Consider the following 21178-nt stretch of genomic DNA (forward strand, 5'->3'; position numbering starts at 1 on the left):
GGCATGTGCTATAGGAATGAAGAGAATATAAGGTCCTCCGGGCAAAGGTTTTACTTCTTAGGTAGAGCCCAGCAAAATTAAGACTAAATTTAGACTCCAAGTGTTAACTACTATTATGGAAATCACCACATACAGCTAAACTTATTTAGATCTCTTAGCACAGGCAGTTTCATGTTTGTGATTTACGGTAATACTTCCAGGAGAAGAAGAAATATTGAATAGAGTCTTCTGAATAGAAGTAATAAAGTCTGAGTTACATATAGGAGCTTCACCACAGAGCCCTGCAACAGATGCTTTGCTGAAAAGGGAAAATAGTGTGTAATTTTGTGTGACATGTCTACCTTCAGCCTATATGCCTATAGAGTAACGTGTTAATGATCTTTAATGAGGTTCCGCATGCATCATTCTCAAAACATTTCTTAGACAAGAATAACACCACCCCTTTCCATTTATTGCAAATTAAAGGGTGAATCCTGCAACCCAAAGATGAGCAGCGCATTTGACACCTGCAAGAATCCCTGTTGATGAAACCCACCACATGCAGAGACCTCATGCTGCGGTTATCCAGCATGCCAGTCCCATACAAAGGACCTCCACAGAGGGACGAATTATATTTAATACTAATTACTTGCAAAGGAGCACAGAATTGGTTTTTCAAGTAAGGAGAAAAATAAAGTCACAAATAGGAGAATCAGGGTTAAAGCACTGTCACAAATCTGATAAAACACCAGTTTTTGAAAGCTTGTATTTTAAAATGTCCTTGTTTACTAGCTTGTAAATAAAATTCTTACTATTAATACCTTTATTTTTTTCAGACAATTCATAATGTTGAAGCTTCTTTTTATAATGAATGATCCTCCAAACCCCATTTTCAGTAATTTTCTTTTTTATGTTATTGATAGGGAAATGACAAGATATGTGCTCTGACCAGAGACTCTTCTTTTGATGGAGACTGATAGAGAAGTTTCTAAAATGTGATGACTTAAAAGTAGAAAATACATAGGATAATCAGTTAAATTCAGCCTGTTCAATAAAAATATCAGGCTAATCACACCAGCTGCCTTCTGGGAGAGATTTTCAGCAAGCCAAAGAATCCACCTTTTCTGTCTTTTAGGCTTCCGAAATAGTTGGTAAATGCAACTATTTGGAAAAGCAGACAAACAAGCAAACAACACCCGAATAATCTCTAATGATAATCAAAACCCAACATGAATAAACACAACTCCTAAACCAACAACCAAGTAAGGTACTAACCCTTGCTGAATCAGATAATATTAATCCCATTATGTATCTTGAAAGTAATTAACTCAACTGCGACCCCTTTCAAGTTCTGCATTGGAAAAAGGAAACACTGTATTGAATGGAAATAGTCAGAAAATGGTATTTTGTGGAATATTTTAAAACCAAAAGCCAATGTCTTAATTTTTTTTTTTTTTAAAAAAGAGCTTTTAAATGAAAAAAAAAGGGGGGGGGAGAATTTAGATTTTTGTTATCAATGAGCGTTTCACAATGTGTGCCAGTCAAAACCAACATTTTTTTGCCAAACAGTCAGGTTGAAAATGACTTAGCATTTTGATATGAAGTGTGTCAAATCTGGCAAAGTCAAGAGTTGCCATTTGCAAAGTCATAGCTGTGCCAGACAGCTAAGTAAAACTGTAGGTTGAAAAATTAATTATCAACAATCTATGTCTAATTAAAAAAAATTATCTAACTCTTGCAGCTGAAAAGACAGCTTCAGAGAGGAACATATATAAATATGTGGCAGTCAGGCTGGCTCCATGTGTTATGTCCCTGCTGTTGCAGCAACACTTGTTTGGAAATCAATGGGAAAGGCAAACTCAAGATGACTATGTCTTGCAATAACTCCTGTTTTCTCAGAGAGACATAAACTGCTCTTATTTTTCTCAGTAGACTCCTAACTCAAGCGTCATTATTAAATAATTTAAATATGAGCACTATTTAGTATTGCGGTGCTGACAAAACCACGTTAAGGAGGGAAAGTCCACTAAAATCACCGTTAATTAGCTTTTCACTTTAGTATCGGAAAGGTGGAACCTAAACGACAAAAGGATAGAAATTTTAAAAGGACCACTTCTAAGTGGTCCTCCATAATTAGAAGTGAGCATAGTAAACGCACACTCCTTTCCTGAACGCCTGTGGAATTCCTAATGCGATATTTATTTCACATGGCTTGACAAGTTACTAGAGCTCTAGGGGCTACTGTTCTGTGCCTATCTCTCCCTTGCTGTTTTTCTTTTATTAAATTAAAATATGCATATTTTACACATTGAATTGCTTTGTGTCGCTTTTCATCTGCTCTTCTTTCTGAAGGTGAGAACTGATTAGACATGCAGGAAGCCCGATTCCAGGCAAGGAAAATAAAACTTGGGAATCAAGGCTGCTTGAAAGCACAGTGTTCTGCACAGAGGAACAAAACGCAGAAAAATAATTTAGTCAGTAAATTAATTTCATCACTCACAAAACATGCTGAACTGGGAGCACAGAAACCAGCAATTAAAGCAGGGGAGGGCTTGGTACAGTTGTTCTTGGAACATGGGCTTGGAGCACTGATTTTGCAGGGAGACCGATTCAGCTACAGGGACATGGTCTTCTGCTCACTGGGATTTGCCCTTGGAGATCACTGATGACTAAACCTTTTTACACAGGAAACAATAAACTGACAGTATTTGTACCTCTTTTGTTGAATTCTAAAACTTTAAGAGAGAAACAAGTGTTGCCAAACAGATGTGCAAAGATTTATCATGTCCTCAAGACAGCAACTCAAGAAGAATTGGGTTCTGAACATGCTGGTGTGATCTGGGAGGAAAATAATAGTCAGTTTTTGAACTGACTCTGATAATATACTCCTGAATATAGGTAGAGAAAAATTATTCTAAAAATAGTCTTAGATTAAGAAATGCAGGATTGGGGCAATGAAAAGCAAATGGCAACCAAACTCCTTGGCTCAGATTAGGGCTTTGGTCTCTACTCTCGAGACTCCTTCTGCACTTTACATTTAATAGCCTTGCAATAAAAATAGAAAATAATCAAAGGAGTGGAGATGAGGTCTCCCTACTCCCTAAAATCACAACAGTGTAAACCTCCACTCCAGTGAGCTTTCTTTTTGTTGGCTGGCAAGAGATGCCCAGCTTTAACAAGAATGCTGAAGAGCGTTCCCAATTTCAAGACTATTTAATGTATTGGTCAATAGCGGAGGAAAGATAGCGTAGTGAAAAACACGGGTTTGATTCAGAACTTGTAGGATGAAGCTCTTCCTTGCTACCTGGAGGAGCATCCTCACCACAAAGGGGCAGCACCTGAGCTCTGCATTCCCAGTCCTCTATCCCACTCAGGGCTGTTCATGAGCAGTATCTGCTCTGTCATCTGGCCAGACTGGAGCCCTTCAGGGACTAAGGCATCTGGGGAGCTACCTAGCCCGAGCTACAGATCTATTCAGGCAAAAGCCAGGGAATTTTCTGGTCCAAACTGCAAGTGCCGACTGTGTTTAACCTCATGATTTACTGCTGTAGGCGTTTTGAACCTTATTGAACATCTGCAAAATGAGGAAAATCATGTCTTTATTCCTTCCACAGAAGTTACATCATGTTCATATACTTGCTAATTATGTTGGCCATGGAGAGGACATCATAGAAAGACAGCAAATATGTACATAAACATATATCGCATGTGACATGATTTGATTTTCTAAGACAACTAAGAAGCATATCCTCTTAAGACACTTGGCAGGAATTGCCTGATCATGCTCTCTATTTCACTTATTATGGTAAAAAAACCCAAACCAAACCAAACAACAACGACAAAAAAAACCATATGAAAATTCATTTCCCTCCAAAAAGGGGGAGGGGAAAGAAAGGCAAATATGGGTAGTTTTATGAAAGCAAGGCATAATGTGGGGTGTTTTCCAGAGGGAAAAATTACGGCCTCCTACAGAAATCTCCATTTGGAGATGACAAACCTCAGCAGACATGCAATTTATAAAACCAGGATAATTAAGAACAATTTTTCAGTGCAAGGACAGTTGGTTCTAAATATCCTAATACCTAGGAATAGTTTCTTGCATATTATCATCCCTTGCTTCTTAGACTACTTTGCAAGTTAAAACATGTACTTCTTGTCAAATACTTCATGGAATTATAACCCAGCACATATGGAAAATAATAAAATTTTATGCCTCCAGAATTATTCACAACATGGAACTCCTGCTGCAAAAACTTGTTATAGATCAGAAATGTTCTACATCCTCTTTCTTTTGAAATATGTTCAAAGACATGTTGAATTTTAATAGTGTTATGTGAAAGAGCTGAGTGAAATCTCACTGAAGCTGCTGGACAAAATCATCACCTTTCACTCAAGATAAATGTAAGAAACAAGCAAACTCTTTTATGGAGCCTGATAACTGAAATTACAGAAGTTATCATCAAAAACAAGAGAAACGTGAAGCATATGGACCCATGAGTTTCTCTAGAAACTGATATGCTTAATGCAGAGAGAGAGGCATTAATCAAGTCAAGATGATTAATCCAGATAAGCAGGAAAAATGTGTAAAAGGAATAAAGAAACCACCAGTGCAGCCCGACAAACTAGCAGTATGATCCTGGTAGAAGGCTGAAAGAGGGGTTGGGAGTAAAACACTGGGTGAATGAGGTTTGGAAAAAAAAAAGAAATCATTGCCTGTAATTTGCTTCTGCCTTTGTTCAAGGAAATAAAACTCTGTACTTTCTTTGTAAATAAAATGGAACTATATCAAAGCAAAACCCTATCCTGAGGACGAATTCTCTTTCCAGCTGAGAAGAAAACAACACACAGACCTGGCAAATTGTTTAAAAACTCAGGTAGAAATGGATTAATACCATGTGAGGAGGGGCATCCAGTTTTCAAGAAAGGGAATCGTGAGGTGGAATTCCCACTGAACCAAAATAGAATCGATGAAGGAGGTATCTCTCAAATAGTAATTGGTAAAAAGAGATGAAAACAAGACCAGATGAAATTAAAAGAAGACTTAAATCAGCTGGAGGCTTTTCAAAATTAATTAAAGTAGTGGCTGGAAAATTTCCAGAGCGGTCTAAGAGATGACATGCAGGCAGAGAAGAAATCTCTGCTTGAGCCGCAAACACAGAGTATCCAGGCAGATTAGGAAGCCCTGTGGCAAAACAGATCAATGAGATGACTGACAACACAACTCCTGCAGGCTAGAAAGTTTTCAAAGAAATAGGTAAGCCAGGAAAGTTGGAACTAACTTGGCACTTGCTGACTTAGAGGAGCTGTGCCAAGCATATAAGCAGCTGGACAAGGAAACTTGAGGGACACAGACAACTGCAGAAGGCTGATGCCTGGAAGTGGTCTTACACCATTATAAAAGCCAGAGTAAGACTCTTTTTTTTTTTTTTTTTTTCCCCAATCATTATTATTTTTACAACACATAAAAAATTTGTTTGAACACCATTCGAAAATGACCACTATATGGGAGTTTGGACTACCTCCAGCTCAAGGACTGCATCCATCAAGCTCATCTCTCTCAGGTCAACAGGAAAACCAAACAAATAGAAATGTGTTCAGAAAACAGTCTGATGGACAGCTCTAGTGGCCCAAGTTAGATGGTACTGAAGAACAATACCTGCTCTCCTTCCTCACCTTACCAAAAAGGACATAATCTTCCAAGACGTGGTCACTAGTGAGATAACTGCAATGGGTCACCCTCCAGCTCCATAGCAGTACTAGGCATGGATCTGCTCATCAGCAATAAGAATTCTGAAAGAGATGAGCTTGGAAAAAACACCATCGCTGTTTTACGAAAAAGCTTTGCCCAGTGTGGGAAAGAGAAGACGCTGAGCTGACCGTTATCTTTGTTCAGATCTGGGCAACCTGAAAGCAGTAAATGAGAATTTGATTGCTGAGTGTCTAATAGCACTTGCACAAAAATACTGGGCACTGGATCAACATAGCAGGTTTTAGAGGGGCCTGCCAATAAAACTAGAAAAAAAGATTCTCCAAAACTAAATCATCTGTTTGGTCTTAAATAGAGATAATGGATGTGACCACATGACCATGTAGACAACAGACATGAAGAGCAGCAGATACTGCAGAGCAGTGTTAGAGCTCAGGAACCAGGTTCCTTTTGGAAGAAGCTTCCTCCAGACACATCTGCAGTCTTCTCCCCACCAACAGGCATTTGGTCCATTGGACCACTGAACGGTTGGCCTAAAGTAAAACCTACAAAGAACTGTGACACTCTACAAATCCATTCCTAGTGTGCCACACTGCTCGCTAATGTAGACATAGTCACTGACAGGTGTAAGAATCTAATGCAAGTTTAAGGGAAACTAGTTTTAGAAACTGAGTGTCTGGAATTTGAGCATGAAATCTAGATACTCAGGACAAATCAGGAGCGGTTTGGATCTCATTACAGATATCAGCTGTGTCGTAAATGCCAAAACAAATGCTATGTAGACAAGCATTTTCTAGAAATCAGCTTGAAATTCCTACAGCAGTGGAAACAATTGTAACAGTTTCTAGTAAATATTGGCATAGAAGGGGACGCCAAGCTCTAAGAGTTTCTGTTGGACTTGCTAAAGCATGACATTTTGTGCATTTAGACAAAGACAGCAGAATAGTCCCATGTCTCTCTGGAGTCAGTCACTCTTCTCACTAGCAGTCACAAAACCACTTCACTGAGCACATAAAAGAGGAAAAAAAGCACCACAGCTCAGCAACAGCTGGTATTAAGTGGAGGAGGGAGAGGGAAGAGAACCACTGAGAAGATGCATCACGAATGAATAACTGAATCTTTAAACAATCCCTGGTGGCAGCACCATGGGCTGTATAATCTACAGAAAACTGTATTCAAGTAAACACCGAAGGATTCTGCCCTGACTGGAGTTCATACTCTGTTTTCCATAGCAAGTTCAGGTTTCCCTGCTTCAACTTAAAACAGGTACTATAAGGTGAAAAATGGATGTAAACTTTGCTCCTGCATCTGGATGTAAACCACGACAACTTCAAGTCATGGCTTTTGACTTGTACGATGGACCTACCACATTTCAGGAGTTATGGACACAGTGTTCTGTAAGGAGTTAACCTCTCCTGGCTTGTTTATTACACCTCGTTGATACCCTTGGCCACATAAAACCTTTGGGTGAGAACCGGCATGTTGATATGTGATCTGTAGGAAGTTTATGAAAAGTGGATGATGGACCAAATCTGACATAGGTAGATTGTTATGCTGAAGTGACAGACATCGTCAACGTAAATGTAAGAAACAAACTTTTCTATGGGACCTAATAGAAGAAACAATAAAAGAATATCACATCAAAAATGGACACTCTTGAGAAGAAGCTGAACCACGGCTGCAAATCTGGTAGGGAGATGGAGTGAACTTTGATGGATAACTGGGAGGAGAAATAGCTAAAAAGATCAGAAGGAAAGTGAAGGCTCTCCACTCACAAATAGCACAAAGAAAGAAAGTCAAGAAAGAGACCTTTTGAATACAAAGTTGGAATGAAGACAATTGGATCACAGAACAAAGAAATAACGTTTCAGTTTTAATATGTGTCTGTGCAAACACATTGTTTAGCTGTTCAAATTGCAATGGGACAAGAACAAAATATATCCTTCATACTATGTTTGTATGATTAATTCTGATTTCTGTGTCAGCAGTGTGTTCTTTAAAGACCTCCTTTATAAATGAAAACATAAGTTTTTGCAACATGCAAAGGTGCAGTTACAGTTAAAAATACACAAAATATACAAATATGCAAAAATATACAATTAAAAAACCTGGGCCTTAAGAATCATAAAATATAATTACAGAACAGCTAACATGGTATTTGGTTTTGCATGTTTAAGAAATACATTTTCAAGTATCGTGTCTGTTATAAGGAATCCACCTGCCAAAGGAAAAAGATCAGTCTCCTCAATTGTGTTTAATTACCAGGTAGTGTTGACAAGAATCTCAAGTTACTTGAAAATTTAAGCCAGACTAACAGCTCAACTGACTTCAAGCTGAAAGCATTTGGTCTGCACTTCTAAAAACCAGTCCCAAAATATCTCAGACTGAGCATTTAAATTTCCAAGCACCCAGAATCAAACAAACTTTTTGAAAGCATCCCTATTCCTCATCGGAAACAGCAGGAAATTGTGACATGAAAAGCGTCTTCAACAGGTATCAGTTAACACTTCCTAATCATAGACCAAGTGATGAAGATGATTTCAGGTGATGCAAGCTCCTAAAATACAATGGCACTTCTGTAATTTTTACATAGATATTCTTTATCTTCAGAACAAATGCTCCTAAATTCATAATGCAAACCAAAAAAATAAAAACATACGTTCGTGTTGATAAGCTCCAGTTGCTCCCCTCCCCAGACAGCTTCAGCAAGCTTTCAGGCACATTTTTACACTTATAAAGGAATACCTAGCACAGCACATCCCTCACACCGTCACACGCACCTAGCCTGGCAGTGTGTGTGTTCACAAATCTGAGAGCCGCCTGAGCACGTAAAAAATCAGCACGCAAAGTAAACTCATATTTGTGCATTAGTAACTACTGCCTTTAGCTCCAGTCCTGCAAAAATTTATGCATCTACTTAACTTTATGCAGCAGGGTCTTAACTTGGCCTTTACCTCAGCTACCTGTGGCAGGGAAAATGCATAAGAATTTAAGCATTTTGGAGAACGAGGGTGTGTGAGAAGTAGGCTTCAATGGAAAAATTCACAGCACATAGTGTTAGGTCCTTTTTGATCTGGAGAATGACACTGATTTCTGGCTACACCCTTAAGAAGGTCAAGCCCTCTGAAAATCATCCAGTCCCTGGCAGCAGTTTAATTATGGAGACCTGATCTGAAGTTTGGCACTAAAATATGAATACTTTGGCCTGAGATTTTCAATATAATTGCCACATCAACTATTTCTTAGCTTGTCATAAACATAAATGTTCTCCTCCCCCTCTACTCTGCCCTGGTGAGACCGCATCTGGAATATTGTGTCCAGTTCTGGGCCCCTCAGTTCAGGAAGGACAGGGAACTGCTGGAGAGAGTCCAGCGCAGGGCAACGAAGATGCTGAAGGGAGTGGAGCATCTCCCATATGAGGAAAGGCTGAGGGAGCTGGGGCTCTTTAGCTTGGAGAAGAGGAGACTGAGGGGTGACCTCATTCATGTTTATAAATATGTAAAGGGTGAGCGTCACGAGGATGGAGCCAGGCTCTTCTCGGTGACAACCAATGACAGGACAAGGGGCAATGGGTATAAACTGGAACACAGGAGGTTCCACTTAAATTTGAGAAGGAACTTCTTCACGGGGAGGGTGACAGAACATTGGACCAGGCTGCCCAGGGAGGTTGTGGAGTCTCCTTCTCTGCAGACATTCCAACCCGCCTGGACACCTTCCTGTGTAACCTCATCTGGGTGTTCCTGCTCCGGCGGGGGGATTGGAGTAGATGATATTTCCAGGTCCCTTCCAATCCATAACATTCTGTGATACTAGATTTTAAAAAGACATTTGAACTAAGGTTTTTCTACCATTGTGACTCTAGCACAACAGATTTTTATACACCTTACATTTCTAGAAGCACAGGAGAACATTTGACTTGTAACATAAATTCAATTTTCAAAGAGATGTTTAACTTACCTGCCAGAAGTCAGCGACAGTAGCAGGGAGAGGGCCCTGGGTGGCAATATATGCTGGGTTTCGGGGGTCATGGTCCATCTGGATGGAATAAGGCGAGAGAACACAGACTAGTTTTATTTAAAAGAAAATCCCTTGCTGTTTTAGAAACAGAAAGTACACGAGGGCAGAAATAAAGGACTTCCTAAGGGACTGTCACATCCCTCCATCCTTTACCGGCAAGTAAAGAATTTTATTCCTATTTATAAGCTCAGAGGAGAACTTTTTCTACAAAAGACTGATGCTACTAGATGAGTATCAGCACACATGATGAACAATGTCCTATGTCTTCAATATGCAGTGAAAGATCATTTATGGCAGTTGACAAAAGCATTTATTTGAGAGATCAGTACTTCTGGTTTCATAGCAACCTAGGAGCCATTTGAAACATTTTTCTACATGGTGTGTTAAGAATGCTCCACACATCTAAGTATGTTCTCCATTTCCACCATGCCAGTCAAGGGCCCATGTAACTAAAAACCAGCAAAAATGGGGAACAAATTTAGTTTCTGGCTTTTTCTGGTTAGCTGATTTATCTAAATGCATGGATTTGGCATCAATAGAGGAAGTTCTGCTTAAAGACCTTAATTATTACATTTAATTCAAGGAGCAGAAAATTCACTGAGCAGAAAAAATAAAGAATCTGAGAAACAAAGCCATCAAGAGTAAATAGGATTAGTGTGTTACAATGAATGTTTTTGAACTGAAGGGTGGTTTTCTTGGTTCTAAATCTTAGGACCCATTCTGCTGAAAGAGAAGATCTGCTGATGGGATTAAAAAACAAACAAACTCATTCTAACCCTGAACTGGGCAAGACAAAACTTTGAAAATAAAGAAAAGAGACCCAGTTCGGCTCTCAGATGTGTGGGTGTGACTCAGTGACACTGAAGTCGGCGAGAGTTAACTTGTACCCATGTAGCTGAAGGCAAAATTTGTCTCGATACACGATTCTGTTCCATAAGTAAAGTCCTGAATAAGAATGAATGTGAGTCACATTTGCATTAACAGGCATCTACTGAATTTATTCATAGCCTATCAAAATTTTCAGTGATGGTACATGTCAGCATAAAAGAAGGCACCTCATAATTATGTGCAACATAAAAGAGGGAAGAACCATAAAAGAACAGATGTAAGTTATTCTAACAGAACAACAATATGATGCATGTTGCAAAAAGGAAGAGAACACTTTTATGTTTTTAATTTTCTGATGTATAATTAAGCTGGACTTAATATTAAAATTCTCCATGACAACACAAGACAGGTAGAATGAAGTCACTGAATCCATTTAGAATAAAAGCTTACTTCTGATTCACCACCCATAGTTATAAAAAACCTTGACTAGGATGGCTATAATACCATCATTTTATTCTGAGCTTCATTGAGATGCTTCTCTTATCAGCAAATAACTCTTCACAACAGGCAATTGCTCACAACAAATTTCAACCTTGCTTTCTTTGCCTTTTGACAAAAGCAATTCTGATAGCTGGACATTTACTACTGTGGGTATTTTCAGATCAGGGAAAAACTTGCTTTCTTCAGAAAGCAGTATTAGCAGAAAAACCTTAGGAACCATTTCAAAATGGGCAACTTTTTTTTTTTTTTCTGTAAGAACTGGGACACTGAACTAAACACAGCTGAAAACAACAGCAAATGTGATTAAGCAAAGTCAGGCTTAATTTTTTTTTTTTCCTCCATTATGGCTGAATTAATTTCTGTTGTTTTGTTTTGAATCCCACAGAGATCCGTAGCATTTAATCACGTGCTTAAATGTTTTCCTATGCTGGAACTAAAAATTTTAGCTTAGAAAAATTGATCTGCACCAAGGAGGACTTGCTGCTCCCAGTGGAAACTGTTTTAGGCCGCATCCACTTGAAAATGATGTCACTTGTCTAACAGCCAAGAGCCTGACTTGGAAATGGAACCCCCAGTGAATACACCAAACTTTAGAAAAATAATAATTTACTTTGAATTTCTTCTTAAACTAAATTCTTTCGTATATAGACATGCCAGAAAACAAAGGCAGAAGAAATCAAGGATGATGCAAATAGCGCTGTCATGGAGGAAATACTTCTCAACATTCGACTGATAAATCAGGAACAGGCCAATCTTGGCATTTCAGCATTAATCAACTTCTGTCACAAAGGTGCTGTTGGAACGTGGCAAACATCACAATAAGCACAGTGTAGTGAAGTGTATCAGCAGTTTAACAATAATTCAAAAGACAATTACAATTATTACATTCCAAGCACATTGTGTTGCACAGAAAACAATTATGAGCAGAAACTCTTCTTGCTTGGAGCAAATAGAAGATGGCAGAAAGCCATATCACACTATTAAATGATCTTTAACTGAACAAAAACAAGAACAAGGATTAAACTAATTAAATGAAATTCCTGGTTTCATCCATTTTCTATTATATGTACTGCTTTAAAGGCCACACATTTCAAGAAAACTGTGAAAAATCACTACTCTGGTCACATTCAATTTGACATGAGTAGGTGACTGCAAGGGACGGTTCTTGAATGTTTTTGTTTTGTCCTTTTCATTCTCTCAAGGTCACCAAGAACACCAAGGGCATCTTAATCTATCAAAGTTAACAAAAGTTTGAATAAAGAAATGAAGTCAGTAATGGGTTTTAAACTAACTAATCAAGGATCAAGTAAAAGGCTTTTTTTATGTCAGTAGTCATTATCTTCTTTCAAGGATCCCTCAGATTTCTCACTTCATGAAAATAAAACAGAAAATGTATTCTCCAGAGAAGACAGAGAACAGCAGGCTCCATACTATCAAGTATTAAAACAAAAATTGACTGTTTGCTAGCATTTTACATCAGAACAACCTTCAGAAATCAATCTAATAGTAACTGCTCAAAAAGAGCAAAATTTTTCCCTCTGTGTCCCTATCAAAGCACAAAGTTCACGAGACTTACATCAGAACTGGATCGAACAGCCTTTCTGGAGAAAGAAAAAGCTGCAATTATTACAACTGTTCTGCTATGGTGGAATTCTCATTTTCTGCTGCAGTACAACAAAGGCAAGTCTGGTGATAATGTTTCAATTTATTTTTTCCAAGATTTTATATTAGGGAAAGAAAGGGATCAAGGATTACTGTAACTGACCATGCAATTGACTGTGGTGATTTCTGTTGCTAACACTGTGAAAAGCAAATGGAAACAAAAAGGAGGAGCCTTCAGATTTACTGTTGGAAAATAAATACTTCGGAAAACTGAACCACAAAGTCCCTATATATTAGACTGGTTAGTGGCATGACTTGTGGTTTTCTACAGGACTTTGTAATGAAAGTTGACTTACGGTATCTTAATGTAGGAAAATATTGAAAGAACATAGTATCAGAAATAGTTGCATTTTTGTTAAATTAAAATCAGACCACAATTCCACCTTTGCTTTACTAGAGAATAAAAGCTACTCCTTTAGCTTTTCCTGCAAGAGTTCTACTATCCAGTTGCCTTATCTTTGCCTTACTTTGCAAGGATTCCCTCAAGAAGTCTGAATTTTGTTGAGTTTTTAGATAGAGATCATGCTGCTGCTTGATTTTATTGATAATGCTGATGAAATACAGCAAAATCAATACATTCCGGGAGTATATCCTCAAATATATTGTATTTGGACTTGAGAGTGGTACATGTAGATTCTTGTTAAGTAGTCGTCTAAAACTGTAAACTGAAGTAAAGGAGTTAATAGGCATCAAGGACCATCTTGAAATCTCATGGAAATGATACTCCAATTCATTGCTGCCCTTTGCCTTCCCCCTCAGCTTGTCAGATCCATACTTTCCACAAAGAAAGATACTGGGTGAGATGTGGTCTCGGTTACACCATATTTACCTTGATCTAAATCCTTTGAGTCCAGCTGAAGCATTCCTAATCTATATGAGATCAGAATGAGATCTAGTGTAGAATAAATATCGTGGAAAAAAATAAGTTGAATATCTTAAAAATTTTATGGATTCAAGCTACTGGGTAGTTTCCAGATTTATTGTGTTTATAATACCAATAAAATCTACTTTTATACATGTATTTGTTACAGAGAGTATAGACAGTCACTAAAGAAAAATATATTTGTTTTTGTAAAAGAAGGCGTATCCAGCAAATGCAGATGAACTTTGTAATCACATTCATCTCAGCATTAAAATTAAAAAGGTAGGCTAGTCCTCATCTTCATGTTTGAATTAAAATTTAAAACAATTTTTAAAACCTTCCTTTAAAACCCCTAATGGAATGAAAGAAGTAAATCTGGTTGTGAATGCCATTATGATTTTCAGAGTCTATTCTGATGAAATTTGTATGCCGTGTTTGAACAAACTGTCATGCTAATGACATTCCTCAGTCTGGTGTCTTCGATAATAAGCAAACTGAGTTTTTAAATGTAGTTGATGGGATTTTTTCTCTCTCAGACACCATATGAGGAAAAACAGAATTCCTATTTACTTTCATGACCTCTGCTTTAAAAGCAAAGATTGCACATTATTTACTACTGGGTGATTTTCCCGAAATTTAATGAGGACTAAGTACAAATATGACAGATGTAATTATCACAGTTTTATTCTGCACAGTCAGGGTCTCCTTGTGCTGTAATTGCAAGCCTTTCATTCAGCTGCTGATAGCAGAGTTATTATCATAGTACTTTATGTTATTTCAGAGAGGAGGGAACAGATTTCTACCCCACTTCTACCCTGCAAATTCTCCCAAGGGCCCATTTTGCCTGGCCTCATGCTACAGGGAAATTAAAGACCTAGGGGAAGAACTTGGACTAAATCTCTGCTGACTCTCCTCACCCACTCCCAGCCATGGTGAGGCCATCAATCTATCCCCAGTTTTCACAACATATTGGAAAGAAAGGAGGTCTTGAGGGGGGTACCATTCTTTGAAAGGATGTGGGCAGGTGGCCAGCGCATTGTCTAGCACGGGATTTTTTTACGGTGTGCTGCTGCACTCATTTAGACTTAACTTAAGGTTGAGTGAGCCCCAGCTGGAGACTGGACCACTGACCCAGAAGCTGGAGATACCCAGCAACATCTACACGACTGGAAGCCTCCCCTTCCAAAGCTCAAATATAATCACTTTATTTTACACTCTTCCCTCACCAGACATCTCACACGTGTAGGGAGGAAAAATCCTCTTCTAGTCGGTTCAGACCGTACCGATCCTGTGCTATTAATGCCCATCTTGCAGCTCACTACAATGCTCACTCCTAACCCAAGTGCTGCAAGACGCAAATGCATCAGAAACATCCCTGTATTGACACGATAATTGCTGAGGTTATTTAAGTTGAAAGGCAGCAGTCTGAAGGAAAGAAATGGAAGGATTTTTGCAAGAGCGAATGTGGGCAGACTTACTGATAGTCCACATCCACTGTACACTTAAAAAGACATTGATTAAATGTGTGTCTGCTAACAGAAAAGGTCTCAAATAAACAGCAGTAGTAGCAGCATGTATGTCCAGCTCAGGCTGCAATAGTGGTACAGCCACAATAAATATTGTTTCTGCGATATTTACTTGATTCTTCAAGGGCCCAGTATAATAGTCCAGTAGGCTTCCAAAGTGGGGAGAACAGAGACTGAATGCCTCTGCCACTCCTATATTCTACTAATTATACAAAAACTATACCAGATTAACAAACACATTTACACTAACCTGAAGATATTTAATTTGTTCTGAAACGAAACAGTTTGCAGGGAATCTTTCCAAACTATGGGCTTGCAAAGTAGTGATTTCCTCCTACCAACCTTCCACTGCATCAGCTTCAGGAAACACATTTTATCTACTGCTTTCAAAATAGCAAAATGACTATTGACTTAGTGAAATGAACTCACAAAACCATCTGGAGCATCTCTTTCCTTGGAGTAACAGGTCGTCTACACAAATGTGGGCTTGTGGCACTTCTTCCCACACAGCAGAGTCCCTATCCTACCATGAAGAGGAACTCAAGAGCTTCTCTTGGCAGCTTTTCATGGCTATGCAAGATACTGGATGCTTGTCCCAAATCAATGAAACACTTGTGCACCTACTTATCTCTGGGCATAGAAATATTTGTGTAAGAGATATAGAGACAACTGTCAGAATTTTTGCTTCATCAGGGTGACTTGTTTCATTGAACAAAACTCTTTAGTCTGGGAAAGCTAAAAAAAAAGTAATATCTTCTAATCTTCTAGAAGAAAATACCCTTATTAAGTGCTGTATGGAAGGGCAAAATTACAGCGCCCTGTGAAACCATAAGAGTAAAGGCTGTGGAAGCAGAGCGCTTCTGCCTGCATTAGCTTTGGGTATTCTGACAAAGCAAATCTCTTCCCAGTTGTATCAATGGGGTATCTTGGTCTTGACTCTCTGCCTCCAACACTACTTAATCTAATACTTCTCAGCGTAATTAAGGGAATAGTTGCACTACAATCCAGATTTAGAATCGCAACAGGCATATACACACATGCAAGAATTTACCCTTCCCCAAGCAAATTTGTGTACTGAAACCAGTTAAGCTGCATCTACACAGACTTTTGGACAGGTTGCAGAAGCCCATCTTGTTTTTTTGGTAAAAACACAGCATCTGTACTGCTGCCAACACTGAACCTGGCTTAGCACTGTCTACAGATGCTGTAATTCCACTTCTGCACCGTGCTGTAGTCATGCAAATTACAACCAAACTCTTACAAGAACACAATATCACACTTCCAGTTAACACCTCCCACTCCTCTGCTTGCCACAAAACCTCTCAGGTTCTACTATCAAATTAAGGCTTGACCAAACATAACTCCCTGAATGTTCTCTGAAGACAGACAAACAGCGCTGAAGCCCTGGAGCTGGACCTCTGTGCATGACTTTACAAGCAGGATATATATTCCTTGGGGCGCCAAGTTACTCTGGTCTCCTGATCCTGAGGCCAGCTAGAACTTGGTCTAGTCAGAGACATACTTAAAAGTATTCTAAAACCTGCTCTAATCTGTATGAATCCACTCTGTCATCTAAAATGGCAGCTGGCAAGCCCTGAAGCATGCAGGTGCTTTGGTTTACCCGCCACCCTAAGCCAAAGACAAAATCATCCTGAAGATTTTTTTGAGGGTTCTGTGCATTTCTTAACTCTTTGAATAAAACATTTGGTCGAAGCAATGAAGTTTTTGAACTCTGCAGGAAGTAGCAAAAACAAACCTCAGAGAACAGTTTCTATGTACTTGTGAGTTTTTTTAAGAAAAAATGTCAACAACATGGGAAGGAAGCAGCCTTTAATTTCATGCTGTTGCAAATTGTCAGCTGCCTTGCCCACACAAAGTGATTTAACTGGAGGAGTGATACTCCCCAGGAAAATGAGACAGTAATGGCTCACTGCAGCGAGATCTAATTCTCCATCCTAAGTTCTTTCTTGTAGTTTCCCTATAATAACTTTTCCGTGCCCAATTAATGTGAACAAGAACCATGAGCAAAAGTGACGCCAAGACTAGCAGTCTCATGGCGGTCAAGGACACAGTGCCTTTTTCCCCCTTAAAATGGATATCATGACACTTTCACTGAGACGCTATGACGGGGCAATGCTGCTGGTTCTGTCATACCTGTTCCGTGTCTCAAGACAGAGACCTTTTCTCTCTATCACCTTTCGCATACAAGAAAGAATTCATATTCAGCTTACGTAGGGTGACAAAGGGCAGCCGGGCCACGTCGGAGTATTTGGAGGCAAAAATTGGATTGACCTATTTTGCAGTTTGAATGAATACACAAGTGGTAAGGGATTGTGTCCTTGCTTTCAAAACAGCAAGCTCTGAGAAGGACCAGGAGAGCTACAGAAACACCAAGCTATACATCTGTAGGGCAAAAGAGGAAGAAAGGTAAGAGGAAATATCACTTGCTGATGCAGAAGAAGTTCAGAAGCCTGTGGAGCTCAGCTCTCCATGCCCACAGAAACCATTTCTCCTAGCTAGTAGGACAAAGGAAAAAAGAGCAAGCAAGTTTTACCTTCTCAGAGAAGAAAAACCTCTGCTAAGCGTTGAACTTTATAACCTGTAAGTTAATAATATCAAGTACAGAAAACTTGACAGTATTACAAGGTAGAAAGATGATCATCTAGTGACTTTGTTTTCTTAGTACACAAACTTGAAGGGTATTGCATGCACACACAGAAGATTTATTTCTCTTCAGTTTGAAAGGACAGCCTGAGGCATCAGAGTTGTGAGGTGCCCACATCCTGAGGTTGCACAACCTGAGCAGTGAGGTGCCTCAAGTTAGCATATTTTAACAACAATGAAATACAGGGACTGACTATGTGGATTATTTCTCATAGGTTATGGTACTTACAATTGGGCTAGCATTGATGTAGTCAGAACTGTCATGGCTATTTTCACCTTTCAGACATATCCTGGAATGATCATCTGCAAAGGAGAAAATAAGAAAAGAAAGTTTCTATACAAGTATTATACCCATTTTAACTTAAACAATTCCAAAGTCAGATTAATGTGAATTTCAAGACAGGCAAACAGTAAATATCAGAAAGGATATTTCCTCCTGACTCCCAACCTAGCATAGCCTTGAGACAGCCACAGCATCACAGCCTGACTCAGGAATGAAGCACTAAGATATTCCAGAGGTTGAGTACCAGAAAGCGTGTCTTCATGTGATGTGCCAGAACGTGCTGCAGCCTCTCATAGGAAAAAGGAGAATCTCTGTTGCTCAAGGAGTTTAAGGTTTAAACTAGACAAATGACTAGAAAAGAAACAGTATTACAGAAAACACTCCTGTGTTTCAGGATCTTGGGAGAAGGAAGCTGATGGACTTGGTCCATCTGGCTTCTCTATAAAATGAACAGCTGGAACACTGAAGTACAGATGAGAGCTGGACAGTAAGTTAATCTGTCCTGATCAAAGAGCAGTGCTGTGTGGTGCTGCTCTGGTGACGTGGGGAGATGAAATCACTCAGAGATGATCGTGAGCAAGAGAAAATGCCGATAACAACTGCACCTGTAAGTACAACTGGAACACAAGGTAGACATTTTATACTGCTGGTAATGTAGCCGGTTCAGACACCACTAGTAAAGGAAAGAGCAGCTCTGGACTTACTCATGTTTGCCCATTGTCAAGATTCTTTTATCACTTTTAAACTTGTGTTTTCCCTGGTGGTAGCTCAATTATTTTTAGAGCTGGTACACCCCGAACTCTTGGTTTTTTTTTTTGTTTTGTGTTTTGTTTTGTTTGTTTTTTAAAAATTTTTTTACTTCAGGACATATGCAAAGGAAGGGTTTTATTTGTCTGTGTTTAGACAGTGACACTGCAGATGTCTGCATCTCTTCCAGTCATCTAGACTCACTTTCTGCTAAGAGAAGAAATATTTCTATGTCATGAATCATCTCATCCTGATTTAGCTGTCTCAAACAGGCCAAATTGCACTCGAGAAGTGCCTGTTCCTTCCCATTGACTAAAGAAAGACAGACCAGACTGCATGCAGATAATTTATGCAAGAGATGTTTAAGTTTTTACATATGAATCTCAAACAACTTGTACCTGATACACAGCCAGCACAATTTATACTTCGCAGAAAACCTACACGGCACAGTATATTGTGGTGAGAGGTCATGGAGCCGCCCTTTCTATAACCATGTGAACATGGATACTGAGGTTTTGAGAGGATCTTTCTGCCAATTATTCAAATAGACAACATAAGAGTACAGGAACACACCCACTCCCCCTTTGTACCTCGTCTAGTGGCCTGTGACATCACTCTTAATAGCAGAATTACAAGCTGGCTTTTTAAACTATTAAGTACCAATCATTAATTTAACAATAAGGAACAATAAATGAGTTATCAAACATTTTAAGTACCATACAAGCAAGCAGAGACACAGGTTTTGGGCACTGCTGAGGTGTATCCAGCAGTAATGTCATGGCAGTTCAATATGTGAGAAAGACAAAGGTGTGCTTGTATGAGTGTGTTTATAGTCGCTCAATCTCATCAGCAATATTTAACCCACCAATGTGAGCAACCTTCTCCTGGAATAAGATTAGAGGTGAACAAGTCACGCCAAATGAATGAAAAGTAATTCTTTGCTCTTCACATGAAATTATTTCCTCTGGTAAGGTTTCAACACAATAGGAGGATGAAGAAGATGAGAAAGGAAACATGTTCATGCACAATATTCACTTCCAGCTTACTTTGAAATCACTGCACAGAAAATCCGGAAAATAAAAATGAACTTGTGACATGTGAGATCTTGGGGCTACCCAAGGTTTTTTATAGGAAGGTTTACAATAAGCATTGTCACAGAGTGCTTGAAGAACGACAGCTCTGAAACCTTTTGGCTATGCAGGAGATGACAGGCAGGTTACATGCACTAAATGTGGTCTCTCATGTATCTGAAGCTAAGTTAGCACTCAGGATAAGCCTCATTCATTGGACAGCAAAAGTGTTTGAACTAATTACCAAAGAAAATGTGTGAAATGTTTTCAAATGTATGAGGGAGAGAGAGCGGACAGTGATTCATCAGTATTTAGCAAACAGATGTCAGTGTGACTCTCCAATAAAAGTCAAATGGCAGATCAGTAACTTCAGGATATATGCATTTTTTTTTAAAAAAAAACCATAATGTTTTAACCAGACCCTCTGATTTAGTGTGCTATTTTATCATCCTGCTGTCGTAGAGTGTTTAACAGAAGGTGAGATATGTTAACTCTTGGGTAGTGAAAAGGTGGTGAGACTTTGTATTTGCTCTCAGAAAAAGTGTGCAAAAAAGGTTGTACACGTGTTTTCTGTGTATATCAAGAGTTTGCACCCATGTGTGCTTCAGTTGCAGCATCAAGCGTTCATATTGACAATGAACAGACTGTGCTTGTCTATGCCTGTTATCACCTCAAAGCTTCTAGGAACTAGCATAATAGCTCTTCAGAAACAGGCAGAAAAAGAAAAAGAAGAAAAAAAATAATACCATGGACACCAGTTTGTTATGTTAACAAAAAGCAACAATGGGGAAAATGCTGAATGTACAGGAGGGTTTTTTTTGTAAACTGCGTATTGATTATGTTAGAAGCAAGGAAAGAGAAGCAAAAGAAGCAGGAAATAAAAGGAAGGAAGGGGATGACAGAAAAGCAAGATGTATAAGATCAATCTAAAAAGTGAGAAGGAAAGATGAAGAAATAGGAGAGTAGAGGGACAGTAAAAAGGAAGTGAGAGAAAAGACAAATGCTGTTACTAGCTACTGCAGTCTGGCCAAGCTACAACTAGTCATCATTTCAAATATCTACAATAACTACTGCTGAATGCTGAACTACTTTGCATTTGCTATTGCTCCAGCAAAGCCACAGCTGAAAGAAACGCAAAATGTATAGATGGATATGTGTGGCAGACACAAGCTTCCTAAGGAAGGCTAGTACTAACCTATAGTTGAGGAGAATGATAACACAATGTTGTATTTTATATACATATAAAACATCAGGTATAAAATATAAAGGATAGAGGATAAAAAAAAAAATATAAAGCAAACACACATGAGTGTGCAGTATATAAAAACTCAC

General features: G+C 38.8%; 1 protein-coding gene across 1 annotated transcript in view; it reads right to left on the bottom strand.

Annotated features, from left to right (window-relative positions):
* Positions 1–21178, bottom strand: part of PTPRN2 (protein tyrosine phosphatase receptor type N2) — a 652409-nt gene that overhangs the window by 35268 nt on the left and 595963 nt on the right. The window contains 2 exon segments of the mRNA XM_065628527.1: positions 9644–9721; positions 17976–18049. Of these exon segments, the coding sequence (XP_065484599.1) occupies positions 9644–9721; positions 17976–18049 (152 nt within the window).

This window comes from Caloenas nicobarica, chromosome 2 (assembly GCF_036013445.1).
Source record: "Caloenas nicobarica isolate bCalNic1 chromosome 2, bCalNic1.hap1, whole genome shotgun sequence".
In the NCBI taxonomy this organism is placed as follows: domain Eukaryota; kingdom Metazoa; phylum Chordata; class Aves; order Columbiformes; family Columbidae; genus Caloenas; species Caloenas nicobarica.